The 16,961-nt window shown below is 55.4% G+C and overlaps 1 protein-coding gene across 10 annotated transcripts in view; it reads left to right on the plus strand.

Annotated features, from left to right (window-relative positions):
- Positions 1-16,961, plus strand: part of Trak1 (trafficking kinesin protein 1) — an 86,672-nt gene that overhangs the window by 55,205 nt on the left and 14,506 nt on the right. For all 10 annotated transcript variants that reach the window (XM_055601765.1, XM_055601766.1, XM_055601767.1 and 7 more), the window contains 10 exons: positions 389-505; positions 1,753-1,853; positions 2,446-2,554; positions 4,930-5,008; positions 5,706-5,836; positions 6,700-6,774; positions 7,277-7,414; positions 10,046-10,122; positions 11,371-11,607; positions 12,513-12,829. In XM_055601765.1, coding sequence (XP_055457740.1) covers positions 389-505; positions 1,753-1,853; positions 2,446-2,554; positions 4,930-5,008; positions 5,706-5,836; positions 6,700-6,774; positions 7,277-7,414; positions 10,046-10,122; positions 11,371-11,607; positions 12,513-12,829 — 1,381 coding nt within the window. The remainder of the gene's footprint in view (positions 1-388; positions 506-1,752; positions 1,854-2,445; positions 2,555-4,929; positions 5,009-5,705; positions 5,837-6,699; positions 6,775-7,276; positions 7,415-10,045; positions 10,123-11,370; positions 11,608-12,512; positions 12,830-16,961) is intronic.

The following is a 16,961-nucleotide window of genomic DNA, read 5'->3' on the forward strand; positions in this document are numbered from 1 at the left end:
CATCCATCCATCCATCCATCCATCCATCCATCCATCCATCCATCCATGCATCTGTCCATCCATCCATTCATCATCTATCCATCAATCCATCCACCATCTGAATCAGTGGTGTTCCCATATGCTGGCTCTCAAGTAGTGAGAAGTGTTACCAATGATTAAACAGATAACTAAAGCATTTTCCCTCCACGTACCTGGTTCCATCAACTTCCCCTGTGCAGCTTCTGCACATGTTTGGCCGAGGTTATCCCTCTTAACAGGCATCAAGTACCTGGACGTCAAATTGTTGCTTCTCCCACTGTTTCTGGGCACACGCATGTGACGCTGAGCCCTGCCGGCCCCTCCAGGATGCACAGGGTTGAGTCCCCAATCTTCCTCTTGCCTTTCATAGAAAGAGCGGGACTTGGAGCTGGCTGCGCGGATTGGGCAGTCGCTGCTGAAGAAGAATAAGACCCTAACAGAGAGGAATGAGCTGTTAGAAGAGCAGGTGGAGCACATACGGGAGGAGGTGAGGACCGCTGGCCCGGGAGGAGGCGGGTGGGAGCACCTGCACAGGCGTGTGTGAGCCCAGACTCTGCACTGGGATCTCACACGCACAGGCCCAGACAGCGGGCGGGTGCAGGAGCAGTTCTCAGTCCTTACACCAGGCCACTGTGCAGCACCAGATCCCCGGTGCCCATCCAAAAACTCACTGTTTTCAGGATGCAGATCTCAGCTCATGGCTGTCAGGGGAGAGGGGACAGGATGAGCTCGGCATCCGGGAGGGCCCGACAGTCAGGAGGGAGGGTGCTGACACATCAGTCGGTTGCGGCTGGTGGAGTGGGGATGGAGGAGAAGTCAAGCTGATTTTGCCTTCCTTGGCCCAGGGGAATGGCCACAGGGGAGAGAGCAAGGGACACACCTCCGAGGTGCCAGCTGGTGGTCGCCCTGGGCTCCTCCCACGGCTGTGTGAGATCTCTCAGCCTGCTTTGAGGAGGGAGAGGCTTTGAGTCAGACAACTGAGGTCATGCTTCCCTGTGGAGAATCCTTGACCCCGTTAGGTGGGATGGCCCTTCATGCGGCAGCCAAAACAGGCGAGTTCACCAGGGAAGACAGTCCTTGGCCTGTGTGCTGCACAGGGTTGGAAGACCCTGGGCCACGTCAGAAAACACACCTCCAGCCCTCCTTCCCAGCGAGGGCCCCGAGCTTAGCAGCACTGAGCGCTGGGAGGCAGATGAGAAGTTTCACAGTATCTGCAGGCCTGCGCCCAGTCATCAGCCTCGCAAAGCCCCCTCACCAGTCAGCAGCTCAGCTTGCCCCATGGCTCAGCTTTCCCCCGTACCCTGAGACTCTGCCCAGTAACCTTGGAGTTCAGGGGCTGACCGGCTCCGCCAGAGGCACGGGGAGGCGTGTGGTCACAAGTAGGGCTGTCACCTGTCCCTGGTGGCCCGCCTGGAGCCGGCACACCCACCGGTCTGCCCTGAGATGGCACTGCGTTCTGACATGGCCGCTCATTTCATCGAGTGTTGTGGGCCATTGTTCTAGCCGCCTGCCCAGCTGGTTATCTGGCTGCTTCCAGGGCCCCAGTGTCCCCTCCAAGCCTTCTTCTGCCCTTCTGCCCAAACATGATAAGTGTAGCCAGGGCTCCCACCCAGAAGCCACTGACAGGGCTAAGTGGGGTCACACTCAGCGCTTCGGGTGGCAGATTGGTTCTCCCTTGGGGTGCGCCCTCAGCAGTGTGAGCAGAGCGTGAACGAGCCCCTCCTGCCCACACAGGTGTCTCAGCTGCGGCACGAGCTGTCCATGAAGGATGAGCTGCTTCAGTTCTACACCAGTGCCGCCGAGGAGAGCGAGCCCGAGTCTGTGTGTTCAACCCCGTGAGTGCCTGCGCAGGCCTGGGGCGGAGGGTGGGCGGCTGCTGGGGTCAGCCTGTCCCTGAGCGGCCATCGCACTGCCCCAGTGGGAGCTGCAGGGCAGAGGGCCGATTCCCTCTCACGGGGTTTCAACGCCGGCTGCTCAGAGTGGCTGTTCGCCCTGGCGCAGCCTCGGGAACGGGGTGCGCTCAGCTGTGGGAGGAAAACACATCCTGATGCAGATCTCAGGGCTGTGAGCTCCGAGCTCACACATGCAGCATGCACAGAACACTTAATTTTAATTAACTTATTTGTATGCACTGGGGGAGAGGCACAGGCCATGACGTATGGCGTGCACATGGAGGTCAGCGGTCAGAGGACAGAGTTCAGGAATCAGTTTTCTCCTTCCGCCATGTTGGTCCAGAGCACTGAACTCCCATCTGGTGTGGCCACCAGAGCTTTGCCTCACTGAGCCGTCTCAGCGGACCACAAAACATTTGGTTAAATAAAGCTCCCCCCGCCCATTTCTGAGCTACTACACCTTTGGGGTGTGCCTCCCGGTCTCCACAGGTGAGAGGAAGCGCATGCCCTGACTCTGAGTGTGCTTCTCTCCCAGGCTGAAGAGGAATGAGTCATCCTCCTCCGTCCAGAATTACTTCCACCTGGACTCTCTGCAGAAGAAGCTGAAGGACCTGGAAGAGGAGAATGTTGTACTTCGATCTGAGGTGACATGCGCACCTGCTCTTGCCCCTTGGAGGGGTGGGTGTCCCTCTGCATAGCACCATCTGAAGGAGTCCTTCCTGAGTGTGCACGCTGCAGCCAGGGCACTCGGATGTAGGCCCAGCCATGTGTGGGTGTCGCCAGGCCCAGCCATGTGTGGGTGTCGCCAGGCCCAGCCATGTGTGGGTGTCGCCAGGCCCAGCCATGTGTGGGTGCTGCTTCTGGGGTGGCTATCACAGTGGAAAGGACTGAGAGCGTACAGGTGCCCGAGCAATGGCCTGAAGGCTGGAGTGACACCAGCTACCATATTACTGAGGATCAGATTTGCTCCAAGAGCACGGACACAGGTCTTGCTGATGAACCTGAAAAGGCTGAGCCGAGGCAGCTGGGAACTTAGAAGGCACTGTAGCAGGCACCTATCCTATGCTGTTATTGTTTTCATCACCATCATCACTGTCACCATCACCACCATCACCATCATCACCGTCACCATCACCACCATCACCATCATCACTGTCACCATCATCACTGTCACCATCACCACCATCATCACAGTCTCCGTCACCATCATGACTGTCACATCATCACTGTCACTATCATCACTGTCATCACTGTCACATCATCACTGTCACCATCATCACTGTCACCATCACCACCATCACCATCATCACTGTCACCATCACCATCATCACTGTCACCATCATCACTGTCACTGTCATCACTGACACCATCACCACCATCACCATCATCACTGTCACCATCATCACTGTCACTATCATTGTCACTGACACCATCACCACCATCACCATCATCACTGTCACCATCACCATCATCATTGTCACCATCATCACCATCATCGCTATTGTTAGTGTTCACAGCAAGGCCAAGCATCTCTGAGTCTCATTTGGGGCAAGACTCGGGCACCAGGCTGCTGAGCGTTTGACATTGTCAGGGTTAAACGACTAAGGCTAGATTTGAAGCCAAGCCTCTGACTCTAAACACACCTTTTTTTTCTCCTCATCCATCACCACTGTCTAAAACCTCCGATGTGAGTAGATTTGGTGCTCCATTAGCCGAGAGCTCATATGTGGGTGAAAGCGTGGCATCCCTCGGTCCACCCGGCCCTTGTCTGTCAGCTTTGGGCCGTGAACCTATGTGAGCTGGCTCCAGACTCCCAGGGTCCCTGCAGGCAGGCAAGCCGCCTGCCACTTTGAACTTGCCACGCACTGGAGAGAGAGCCTCCTGTCTGGACCTTATAAGACACAAGGAAGTCTTTAGCATGGCCCATCTTTGCAGGCCCCACAGCAGCAGGCTGACGCCCAGGCTTGCTCTGGGGCCATGGCTGAAGAAGGCTGAGCCATGGTTTCCATGTGCAGTCTCCCGGTGTCTGCCAGGCAGCTCAGTCAGGTGTCGGCCCCTCCACCCCAAGAACTGAAGGACTCTGATCCAGGTGTGGATTCCTGACGGCCCACGTCTGTCCTCAGGATTTTCATGCCTGCCTGTGGAGCCGAGTCTTTAACTACGTAACTGAGCATTTACACGGTCCTCTAGGCTATTCTTTTTCCCTTTTTTCAGCCAGAGCATGCCGTCCAAAGTCCTCAGGATAGCTGTGAACGCCTTCTCTCTCTCTTTTTAGAACTCACACAGATCTGCCTGCCTCTGCCTCCTGAGTGCTGGGGTTAAAGGTGTGTGCCACCACTTCCAGACTTTTTTTTTTTCCACACAGGCTATCTGTATTCCAGGCTGGCTTGTTTGTAGCTTACTGTGTAGTCCAGGCTGGCCCCAAACTAATGGCAGTTCTCCTGCCTTAGTCTCCCAAGTGCTAGTGTCATAGGGATGAGCCCCTGTCCCCCTCTCAAGAGTATTTTGGGAAAACTCTTGAGACTGTGTTTTAATGTTTTATTAATTTTTTTGTTCTCAGTAGGCCGAGCCAGAGTCAGTGACACTTCAGAACCTGGTAGCTCTGTGTCTGGCATGGTAGCAGTTCTGTTCCTATTGCTGTTCATAGAACATGTGCTGTCGGCAGGGTAGTGTCTGAGGCATTACAATGGGCCGTAGAGGTATCAGAGCTCCGAGGGCTGGACACACACAAGCAAGTAGCAAACACACCAGCATGCCATGGCCTTTCAGTATTGGTGTGTGTGCTGGCGCCCCGTCTGCTGCCCTCTGGTGGTGCCTAGCCTTCAGGTCAGGCTTTAGGACCATGCCCGTTGCCTAGGCAAGGCTGCAGAAGAGGTGTCTGCCCTGGATGCGTGGGGCAGCACTTACAAGGTTATTGGGTGGGAGCTTCCCAGAAGGTGAGTCCAGCTCCATGTCCGGACCCTGGCCCACCTGCCGGGCATGACTGTGTCACTGTGCCCTGACTGAGCCTCGCCCACAGGCTTGCCAGCTGAAGACGGAGACCATTACCTACGAGGAGAAGGAGCAGCAGCTGGTGAACGACTGTGTGAAGGAGCTGAGTATGTCTGCCCTCCCGCCTGCGCCCGCCCCCAGCCTCCCCGTTACCTCCCCGCCAGCCAGCAGCTCAGTGGCATCTTCTGAACACAGCAGGCTGCCAGCCTGTATCATGACCTTTGCCCCATTTGAGAGCCTTGCTCTCAACAAGGTGGATTTTAATTATAATGTGGACTTTGTGTTGGAATATTGGACTTATCTGATGTTCCAGGCAGGCCCAGATAAATGATTTGGTTTGGAAAAATGAAGGCCAGAATTCTCCGCTTTGCTATTCCAATCCAGGCTTTCCCCATGCCCTCTGCTATGAGTTTCCATGTAAGATAGGAGAAAGGGCGGTGGGTGAGATGAAACAACTCGCGTTCACACCTAGTAAAATGGGCTTCGTTTCCACATGCAGTGGAGAGCCATGGGGACACTGCCCTGTGCAGACTTCCGGTCACGATGTGTATCTGTCTGTGATGGGGCACTAGAGTTCAGCCAAGCACCGTCACATTTGGCCTGTCACTTCTGGCTCCCTTCCTGGCACCTGGCTGGCTGGCATTGGTCCGTAGAGTCAGCCCTTGTAGGCGGGATGGCCCCTGAGGAGGGCGCACATCATTGCTGGGAAAGATGTCCACTGTGACTCCCTTCACAGCCACCTCCCTTCCTCCCTCTGCTCTGTGTGGCTTTCCAACCCACCTGCTGGTCCTTAACCTGCCACAGGGGACGCCAATGTCCAGATTGCGAGCATCTCGGAGGAGCTGGCCAAGAAAACAGAGGACGCCGCCCGCCAGCAGGAGGAGATCACACACCTGCTGTCGCAAATCGTGGACCTACAGAAGAAGGCAAAAGCTGTAAGGCTTCCATGCAGCTGTCATACAGGGCAGGGGCCGAGCTGGATGGCGAGGGGCAGGGCAGGGGCTGGGCTGGATGGCAAAGGGCAGGGCTGTGCTGGATGGTGAGGGGCAGGGGCAGGGTCAAGCTGGATGGCGAGGGGCAGGGCAGGTCCGTGCTGGACGGGACCTGGTTACTGGAGAGGATGGCTCCCTGGTGTAGCCACGTGTGCTGTTCTGGAGGAGGCATGGTGGGCTCAGGAACTAACTCCGTCCCCCCAGAGTCACAGGGGCTTTATTTTTCATCTCCTGACCCCCAAGGATAGTCTGTAAACTAGTGGCGTTCATGGGGGAGTGCTGGGCACGTGGGGTCTCGGTTGGTCTGACAAGCCACAGAGCTGTTTGTTTGCACCTGTCAGGTGCCTGGTAGAGAATGTCCCTGCTGAGCTTCCCGTGGGGCCCTGACTAGAAGGAGGAGGTGAAACGCCTCTGGGAAGAGAAAGAAGGAAGGAAAGACAGAAAGGGGAGAGGAGGGAAGGACATGCCTCAGGAGGTGGGCATTGGGCTATGGAGGATAATTCACTTTACCTTCAGAATTGTAGGAAAGGGTGAGGTGAGGTGCCTCAGTGGTAAAGGCACCTGGTGCCCAGAGAGAGCCAGTCCTGACACTGTCCCTCACCTCCACTGCACTATAGGCAGACGCAAGCACACGAGTACACACACACACACACACACACACACACACACACACACACACACACAGCATCAGGTTTCAGTTGCAGGGTCCTCTGCACACTGGTGCCAAGTTCCTCACAGACAGGTAAGAGGAGGGAAATTGGCTCTTCCGGGTGTCCTAACAGGCATCTGGTCTTTACCATGTTTAGTGTGCGGTGGAAAATGAAGAGCTTGTCCAGCACCTGGGCGCGGCCAAGGATGCCCAGCGGCAGCTCACGGCCGAGGTGGGTACCCCGCCTCAGCTCCCTAGGGCCTGGCTTCCAGGGAAGGCCTGCGCCACAGCCCTCACAGCAAGCATTCTAACGCGGAATTGACACACTGCCAGTTTTCCTGGGTTCTGTGTTCGCCGTGAGCATGAGGAGTCTGGACTTGGTGCCAGTCCAGGGCTTAACATAGTCCAGCTCCTCACACACACCGAACAGGTGAACAGAATACACCACAGGAGCATGTAAAGAGCCTGGTCAAAGATACGGCTTGAATCCGGGCATCGTGCACATGCCTGTGATCGTAGTTAATGGGTGGCTGAGCAGGAGAAGCAAGGGTCCCCGTTAGCCTTGTACCTAGCAACGTTTATCTGGCCCACGGTGGGCCCTGGGAAAGGAAAAGGCAGCCTCATGGATCCAGCCCGCTTTGCTGGGGGCCCCGGGGGCTTCGTGGTCCCACCTCTCACACGGGAGGGCTGGTGGGTGTGTCAGCCCCGGGGCTCACTGAGGCCTTTCCCCACAGCTTCGTGAGCTGGGGGAGAAGTATGCAGAGTGCATGGAGATGCTGCACGAGGCACAGGAGGAGCTGAAGAACCTGAGGAACAAGACGATGCCCAACACCGCGTCCCGGCGCTACCACTCGCTGGGCCTGTTCCCCATGGTGAGTGCCTCCTGTGCTCTCTGACCCCAGACCACTGCCCGCCCTAGCACCACACTGCCTGTCCCTTTCTGACCACGTGGCCTGCATCTTTCCTACGATCAGCTATTTGGAGTCTGGACCTGGACCTGCCAGCTAGAGGCTTCCTAATTCCCCAAGACTCACTTAGCCCTTGGTTATCTGTTCTTCCTACCCCTGTTGTTAAGAGATGATGTTACTGGGAACTTGCCCGAGCTGGATGTCAGAGTGGCTGCTATTACTCTGTGCTATTTTGTCCCTGAAACACCGAAAGAGCCCGAGCTTCTCCGGTTCTTCGTGTGTTTAACCCTTTCCTAGCTGTCATTTAGTGTCTGGGATCTGAGTCAACTTTTTAAAAAAACAGCCCTTCCCCATGGTTTTATTTCTTTAGGCCTGGCCTGGCTTGTTTGATGTCGGGGCTTTGAAGGGCGAAGGGGGGTTTCCAGTTTAATGTCCAGTCTCTCCTCTGACATCTTGTTCTGTGAGCATGCTTGTTCTGTCTGCTGTGGGACTGTAGCGGGGGGCCGTGCATTAGTTGTGTCCCTCGGCACTGTTGGTGTCAGGGCTTGGCTGTCACCACTCTGCAGGGCCAGCTTGGTGGGTGACCGGCAGGTGGCCCGGGAACAAGTCTCCAAGAGCTCCCGCACATTTGGGCTTTGTTCCAGTGCTCTGTCAGAATAACAAGTCCTCTCTGAGGCAAAAGAGCTTTAGGTTTTTTTTTTTTTTAAAGTGGTGATTATTATTGCGTTGTGTGTGATGGTGGGAGCCGGTGTGTTGGTACATGATGCATGTGTGGAGGTCAGAGGACAGCTCTGTGGAGTCGCTTCTCTCCTTCCGCCTTCACTCCCTTGGCCACCTCGCCAGCTGGGAAGGGGCTCGGGGAGAAAGCTCTCGCAGAGATAGTCTTCTGGAACGTTTGTTTCTATTCACCGCAGACAGACAGCCCAGAGAAACAGTTCCACCCAAGTCCAGCGGAGAGCCAGTGAGTTACTGGGTAACTTAGAGGCGCATGGCTGGGGCCTTAAAACTATCACAAAAACCCCAGCCCAGCTAGGGAGGCGGCTCCGCTTCTCCCTGAGAACACTGCTGTGCAAGCCCGATCATAGAAACCACATGAAAACCTGGGTCTGGTGGTGCACGCCTGTAATCTTTGCGTCCATATTGTGACGTGGGAGGTGAAGACGGGGGAATCTGCTAGAAGTTTGCAAGCCAGCTGCTCTGGAACACCTGAGAAGTGGCAGGAACAAGAAAGGCTCAACAAGGCAGAAGGGGGGAACTGGCACCCCAAAGTTGTCCTTTGACCTTAGCGGGGCACCATGGCACGGAGGTGCCTGAACTGCGTCCCTGTGTGTATGCCCACGTACACACAATGAGTAAAAAGTGTAATTAGAAGGAAGAGAGTTAAACCGTGCCTGCTGGAAGCTTTCGTTTGCCTTTTTGAGGCTCTTGGCAAGCGTGGGTTGTAGAGATGGTAGTTCTGGGAGGGCACCATGTGTTAAAGGCGGTTGAAGCGCTCTAAAGGCTGCCTGAGTTTCTGGGGTCGAGCTCCCAGACCTGCTCCTTGCTCTGTCCATTCTAACCACCAGCAGCAGGTTTTGCTCAGCAGCGTCCCAGGTCTTTCGCCTTGTGTCAGGAGTTTTAAACCTGTGACCCGTGGACAGAATCACGGGACCCTTGTTTTTAGAAATCTTCCTCAGATTGTAGGGGTAGGTGGGGTGCGTGTGGGGCCAGAGTTCTCAGCACCCGTGGGAAGTGGGCACTCCAGGACTGGCCTTCCCTGATCCGGAGGCTCATGCCCCTCCCCTCCCGCCCAGCCTGAAAAGGGCAGCAGTGTACTAGAGAAAACTAGTAAGAACTAAGGCTTGAGAGGTGTGTGTGTAGGATGGGGTGGGGGTGGGGTCAGGAGGAGGGCTGGGCAGGGAATGTCTGCAAAGAGGGAATGTGAGGCTCCTTCTGGAAGCAACAGTCCTATTCCTGAGCACATGGCGTGGCCAGCGGCTGGGATCAGGAGCTTCCAGAGAAAGCACAGAGGGGGCAGTGTGCATGACTCGGCTCGCGCAGGCAGGGACCTCTCACCAGCAGGCAAGAGAGCCCCGGCAGCTGGTGTCCACCCAGGAGCCAGCGGTGCAAGCCTTGGCCTCCTGTGCATCATAGCCCTGAAGGGCTGGGACCGCAACCTGGTGGCCTGAGGGGTCAGAGGCTTATTGTGGCCTGTGACGCCGTGTGGGACCTTCTGGAAGCTGGGAGATATTTAGGGATACAGTTGTTCTCCCTGTCTGAGCCGCCTTGAGTTCTGCATCCCCCATTGAAGCCACATTCTTAGCTCTGTAGTTTGGCCAACTGTGTCTAGGATTGACTGGCGTCCAGACACTCAGCGACATGGGAGTTAGGGACTGTTCTGTCACACCCAAAGGCACTGTGTGCTCAGAACCAGCCTTGACCGTGGCCCGGCAGATCTCTCCGTAGAGAATGCTTTCCATTGTGTTGTGTGGCAAGAAGTCTGGCTGCTGCTGGGTCCCCTGTTTCTTCCCCCGAGGGTCCTTTGGCCCTCATACTTGGCCTCGAATGGAAGCCTTGAGTCCCTGCTCACGTGACTCCTGACTTCTCTTTCCCCAGGACTCCTTGGCCGCAGAAATTGAGGGAACTATGCGCAAGGAGCTGCAGCTGGAAGAGCCGGAGTCCCCGGACATCACGTATGGCTGCACGGTTTTTGTGGTTCATGTTCCCACAAACTGACTCGGGGCTGGCGTTGTTCCTAACCTGGCACATACGGACCTCAGAAAGCCAGCAGTGGTCCTTCCCAGTCAGGTTAAGGGAGATAAAACATGGCTGATGTGTACCTCCGCTTTTTCTCATGATGAGGCTGGAGCCGTAGCTCAGCTGCTAGAGTACTTGCCTAGTGTGTAAGAAGCCTTGAGCTCTGCCCCCAGTGCTCCCAGTGTCCCCAGTATCCCCCGCACTTCATAACCCCTGCGTGGGAAGGTGGAGGAGGGAGGCTCAGAAGGTCGAGGCATGAGTGAATCCCTGTCTCGAAAACCAAACCAGCAAGTCACTTGAACTTCCAGGGAGGTGGAAGGGTGCTGTGTTTCCCTACCCTCCGCCTGGTCCCTTAGTGGAAAGCACTGCTTTAAAAAGTTTTCATCTCTTCTAAGAGACCCATCAGTGTATCATGAGACACGGCTTCTCTGTGCTGTGAGCCAGGCCTCTGCTCCCTCTGGGTCCTGCTGGGGCCCCACCTCTGCATCTCACCTCCTAACCCCAGGTCCAGGCTTGACCCCCACCCCGGAACATTGAGAAGAAATCTGTGGACCACATTTTCTCTGTACCCAAACTCCTCAGACAGAATCTGTACGAGACTTGAGTTACAAGCATCCTGGGTGTGTGTATGGCCTGACATCCCCAGAGGAAGCAGCCGGTCCAGAAACATGCCCACCCTTTATTTTTTCCTTAAAAGGAGAAACATTCAAATCAAAGTACGGGTGCTTAGAATGGCCTTTCTAAGAATAGCTCAGTCCAGTGTTCATCATCAGTGTAAAACTTCAGGCTGACTCGTAGCTTCACCTTTTTATGTTGCATGAATGGGTACAATCCTCGCTCCGCGACGGTCCACGAGCTGAGCGCTGTACTCCTGGAGCTCGCGCTGTTCATCTGAGGGAGGCAGGCTGGCTGAGAAGGTGGGCGACGCCTCACTGCTGTTTATAGCCCAGGCGTCAGGGCCATGAGTGGCATTGGGTAGCTGAACCCGGTTCTACGCTGTGCCAGTCAGGCTTAGGTTCAGTTGGCATTGCATCTCCCTAGTCCGCGCAGTGTTGGAGACAGCCCACGCCCTGAGGAACACCTGAAGCCTCAGACGGCTGCTCGGGCTGCCGAGGGCCTGCTTGGGAGGGGCAGGTGCAGGCTCCTCCTGACACGAGTGCTCATGGCTGCCGTGTCCTCCCCAGCCACCAGAAGCGTGTCTTTGAGACTGTGAGGAACGTCAATCAGGTGGTCAAGCAGAGGTCGCTGACCCCTTCCCCCATGAACATCCCGGGCTCCAACCAGTCCTCAGCCATGAACTCGCTCCTGTCGAGCTGCGTCAGCACCCCCCGCTCCAGCTTCTACGGCAGCGATGTCAGCAACGTGGTCCTCGACAACAAGACCAACAGCATCCTCCTGGAAACCGAGGCAGCCGACCTGGGGTGAGCGGCGGCCTTCCCTCTTTGCGCTGGAGGGTGGGGAGAAGAGGTTCACCTTGAATGGGGGCGCGATCCCTGTCAGAGGGGCGGACGAGAGCTGCCTGGGGAAGGTTGACATTAGTCTCTCCCCTGGGGAGCTGGCTGAGAAGGGGGAGCTGCACAGCGGCTCGCTCACGCCCACTGAGAGCCCAGTACCCACCTCCGTAGCCCAGTTACCCACCTTAACCACAACGCTGGTCTCTGCTGAAGTTGGTACCCAAAGCATGCTTTGCCATCACATCCCGAGGGGAAGAGCTCACACCCCTCCCATGCATGGTCGGGAGCTCGGGTGCTGGGCGGGGCGGGGCGGGGCGGGGCGGACCCAGGCCGATGTGCTGTGGTGGTGTCCATTGTGCACGCTCTTTGGAGATGGCAGTTCCTCCTCACCCTAAAGTACTGTGGAACCCCGCCCCATCCCACCATCCACTCTGTGCACCCTGGCCCTCTGACTGACTAAGATGGGTGCTTAGGACCAGCTGAGCCATCCGGAGGGGTTCCCCAAGGTCAGAGCTGGTTTAACTACTCAGAGCCGAGAGCCCAGGCCCTACCATCTAAGAGGGAGAAGGGCTGCATCAGCTTCCCTCCCGTACCCAGCAGCAGCTGCTGGGAAAGTTTCTTCCAAAATGACCCAGAGGCAGATGCTAGGGAAACACATTTTTGCTTATGTGCAGATTTTCGGTCATCCTGGTACAAGCGCCTGTCTCTAAGAAAAGTGACTCAGGCACCCTGGGGAACCCCTTCAGTACCTGCTCCCCTCCTGGCTGTCCTTCTGCTCTCCTCAGCCCATCTCCTGTCTGTGCAGGAGCCTTGCCCTGGGGGTCCTCTGTGCCCTCTGCTGGCTGTCAGTGCTTACCCGCTGTCTTCCCCAGGAATGAGGAGCACAGTAAGAAGCCAGGCACACCGGGCACACCAGGCTCCCACGACCTGGAGACAGCGCTCCGGCGGCTGTCGCTGCGCCGTGAAAACTACCTGTCTGAGCGGAGGTTCTTCGAGGAAGAGCAGGAGCGGAAGCTGCGGGAGCTGGCTGAGAAGGGGGAGCTGCACAGCGGCTCGCTCACGCCCACTGAGAGCATCATGTCGCTCGGCACGCACTCGAGATTCTCCGAGTTCACCGGCTTCTCCGGCATGTCCTTCAGCAGCCGCTCCTACCTGCCTGAGAAGCTGCAGATCGTGAAACCCCTCGAAGGTGACCCCCGGGGCCCGCGGCCCCTCTCTGTCCTCCTCTGCGACTCCCTCTGGGCCCTGATTCACCACAGGAAGGCCAGCCACCACTGCCACGCCTATTCCTTTTTCTTCCGAGATAGCCACCCACGCTGTTGGTTTGAGTTCCTCTGAGGAGGTGTCTGTTTCCACACTCTCTGTTCATGTGCACGGCTTCAGACCCTCCCAGGCTGTGGCTGTTTGTCCCCACGACAGCAGACTACTTCTGGATAGCCCAGGGGTCTGAGAAGGGTGGAGAAGGAGTGCTTTGGCCTCTCAGAGACTTCACTGTCAAATAGCACAAGCGCGCTTCTGAGTCCCCACCCTCAGCCACGCGCAGGTGTCCTGTGTGCTCACAAGTTCTGATTGGTTCTTCATAGTGGGTGTGATTTTCCAGAGGTGTGGCAGAGGGAGGGGTGGAGCATTCAGAGCCCAGGAAGCCTTCCATGCAGGGCTTCACGCTTTTCTTAGTGGGTCCTGGAGAACCTCATTGTTCCCTCTCCTTTTGCTGTTCTGTGTGTTGCAAACATCTCCCTGAGTCCTACTGCCTCGTCAGGACCCATGTGTGCCAGCTTTTGCTCTCCCCACTTTAGCTGGAAGACCTGCTTTGGAACCACGTAGAATATTTTTGATGTAAAGCCAGATGTCTGCACATCTGCACTTTTCTCAGCCTCTATCCCGAGCCCTTCTAGGGAGCATCTTTGGATGCTTTAGTCTCATTACGTGGCACACTCATCGTGAGTGCCACAGATAGTTTCCACACAGGTACAAACTGTGTTCTCCGAATGAAGGAGAACAGTTGCTTTCATCTCAAGGGTCTCAGCTTGTGCTGCCTTGGAGACTGTGCCAGCCTTACTGAGCAGGCAGCTTGCAGAGCTGAGGTCACGATTATTAATCACAGGATGTGTCACATCCCTGTATTTCCAAAGAAAGAGGATGGGTTTTCTTTTCTTTTCTTCCCTTTCTTCCTTCCTTTCTTTCTTTTTCATTTTAATAATTATGAGTTTTGTAATGTAGGCCCTTGCTAGCTCTCGAGGGGATGGCTGACTCCTTTTCAATTGTTTATTCAGTTGTAATATTGGTGATTGTTTTCTGACCTGCAATTATGTCTGGTTTTCTTTCAATAAAACCTTCCATTTCTGCAATTTTATTTTCGCCTTTCTTTTCTTTTCTTCTGTTGTCTTTCAAAGATCATTAGACATTTATCATCTCTCTCTGCTTTCCATACTTTACTGTGTTTCATTGGCTCACCTATGATTGTTTGGTGTTTGTTTTCCAAGCAAATTGGAGGATGAGATTTTGAAAATTTATTTTGACCAATTCATCTTTATTTATTCTAACTTTGAGTCTTGGGTGGTAGTAATTTTATGGCAAGAGCAAGAAGAAACCCTACTCACTTGTAAGGTGAGTTTTGCCCGTGGCACCCTGTTCTCCAACAAGCTGAACTACCATCACTAAGAAGCTGTGTCTTAATCACTGTGGCTTGTAACACACTGTGATAAGAACCCTCTGGCTTCATTTTGTGTTCCTCAGACTTCTTTCTTCGCTGTGTAAAAGACAGCTGATATTTCCTTTCTTCCTGTCCCTCCACAGTCAATGTCACACTGTGTGTGAGAGGGAATGTTAGCATAGCCATCTTTGGTTACAGCTTCCAAACACGGCCGTTGTGTTGGGAGAGTTGGCTCTTCTCTCCAGCCATCTCCCTTCTTGGTAACACAGGCAAATAGCTGTCAAACAAGATTATCAGACTTGCCCCTGCTCAGTCACCGGGTGTAAAGAGCACAGTTTCTGCTGTTGAGACCTGGGCTGTCATTACACCGGGGTCATGTTCTCACATAATTGCTGTTGGCCCCCTGAGACACTGCTGATCTCAGGTAAAGGCACCTGGGGTGAGGTCCCTGGAGACCGTTGTCTGGGAGCACAGCAGAAGCCAGTCATTGCCCTCCATCTGTGCCCTCCATCTCTCTCCCGTTCTGAACATCTTGCCATCTCCTAGTGTGTCAGCCAGAGTAGCGGAGCCAGGCCTGACGTTTGCTCTCATCTCTTCTCCTGGCCTTCCGGGGTTTAAGGAGGTAAAGAACAGACTAGTCAGGACAGAGACAGACGTCTGTCTTAAAAAGACTGAGGCAGGCTGTGGTCCTGTGTTCTGCCTGTCAGCCTGCTCGTATGTGGTGGGAGGGTTGTGGTGGCCTTAGGTGGGGTCAGTAGTGAGAAGTGGCCAATAACACACTACTGCTCCCGCTTCCCGCTAGACAGGGAGAAGCCGGGTTGGAGAGTGAGACAGAAAAAGGAGAGGGAGAGGCACCTGTGCTCAGCTCTGATGAGGTGCGCCTCACAGTCTAGCCCGCCAGGAGATGGTAGAATTCCTACTTCCTGGCTTAGGGCCTGGGAGTGGCAGGGTGGGGAGTGAGAGGGTTCCACTCACTGGGTGCTGGGCTCCTGAATACCTGGAGCCTCAGAACCAGGCAGGAGGAGAAATGTTAAAATCACAGGTAAGGCCATGACAGCTTTCAGGCCTGTGGAATTGCGAACACTGTTCAGTGAGCACAGCCATCATCTGGGCTTGCTATTGGCTGGATTCGTGAGGCTCACCCATGGGAGCCATGTTCTCTGCTGGGACCTTCAGGGAATGGATGCCAGAGGTGGCCTTAATTAGAATCCCAGATGGGACCTATGCTATTTAATGCAAACTCTGGAGTGTCTGTCTTTCCCCACACTCCATGTCTTTATCTGCGAAATGGAGACAACAGGGTGACCCTGAAAACCTAGGAGTTAGGCTAGCAGAATTCCCCCCACTGTAAGAGCCTGATGAAATGGCACCCTGACATGGGGGTGTCCAGGTTGGCCTTGGTGATGGCTTGCGTAAGCTCCTCCCTGGGACCTTCTGTGAGAAAGCACATGGGCTGTGTGATCAGGACCAGCAAAAGTGGCATACGCACCAACAGTGCACACGTCGAATCTGGCCATCCTGCGGGGCCCTAGACATCGGCCGGATGTGGGTCAGTGAGACCATCTACACAGCCGTGGCCAGCCCCTGCTGCCCACTGAGCTCACGTCAGGGACCTTCCGGGCCTCCTTCCCAGTTTGTGCAAGGGAGACTCCCTGCTGGGAAGCTGGAGAAGTGTCACTGTGGCTGTGTGTAGACTGCTCTGAGCTTTGACTGGACTGTGGCGCTCAGGCCGCCGTCATTTCAAATGCCAGGAAGCAGGTGCAGGGGTGGAGCCCCGCCCTTCATTAGCAGGTGGGCAGTGGAGATGACAGTGGGTAGCCCACCAGAGAGCTGCCTGCTGCTCATCCCCCAGCCTGCAGATGACACAGGGAGGGAGGCAGACGCAGCCAGTGCTGCCAGACCTTAGCCTTGCCCCTCCAGCCAGGGACTCGCCTCTGGGTTTCACCGTGCTGGTGCGTCTCCCTGTGGCTTTTGAATTCCCGTTTGGATTGCACCTAGTCAGAGAAGTCTTAGCAATGTGTGTACAGGGCTACTCAAATGCACCCTGCGGGTAACGCTGCAATATTAGAATGTGGCTCTCCCCAGCATGGGGAGGCAGAGGCGGGCGGACCTCTGAGCCGGAGGCCAGCCTGGTCTACACAGAGAGCGCTAGGACAGCCAGGGCTACACAGAGAAACCCTGGCTTAAAAACTAAAAGGTGTGGTTTATAGTATAGACTAAGGGCTTCTGTCTGTTCCTCCCACTCTCTGCCAAGAGCTTGTATGGCCATCACAGAAGCACATGTGATTTACACATGCACACAAACAGGCTGTGTCTGACATGGGTCAGCTTTGTGAAGCTTGATGTGTGGCACCTTGGAGCTCAGGATCCCACGAAGCCCTGCATGTCCCTGGCACACACATTTCCCTTCGTGGCTTCCCTTAGATTCTCAGTAGACAGGAGCCTTAGGATGTTTTCAGATCTCAGCACCAGGGGCCTTGGGAGCTGAGCCCTCCGCCTGTGGGGAGTGTGAGCACATGGAGCCTTTGATCCACCCCTGGCCTCTGCCGCTCGATGCAGTGAGTGCCCTTGATCAGTCGTGATCTCAAACCTCTCTGTTTTGTCCCAAGTTGAGGACTTCTGCTGTGAAGGACATCATGGGTACAGCTTTTTAAACGTCTTCGTTGTT

The sequence above is a fragment of the Psammomys obesus genome, unplaced genomic scaffold, assembly GCF_907164565.1.
Source record: "Psammomys obesus unplaced genomic scaffold, mPsaObe1.curated_primary_1811, whole genome shotgun sequence".
NCBI lineage: Eukaryota > Metazoa > Chordata > Mammalia > Rodentia > Muridae > Psammomys > Psammomys obesus.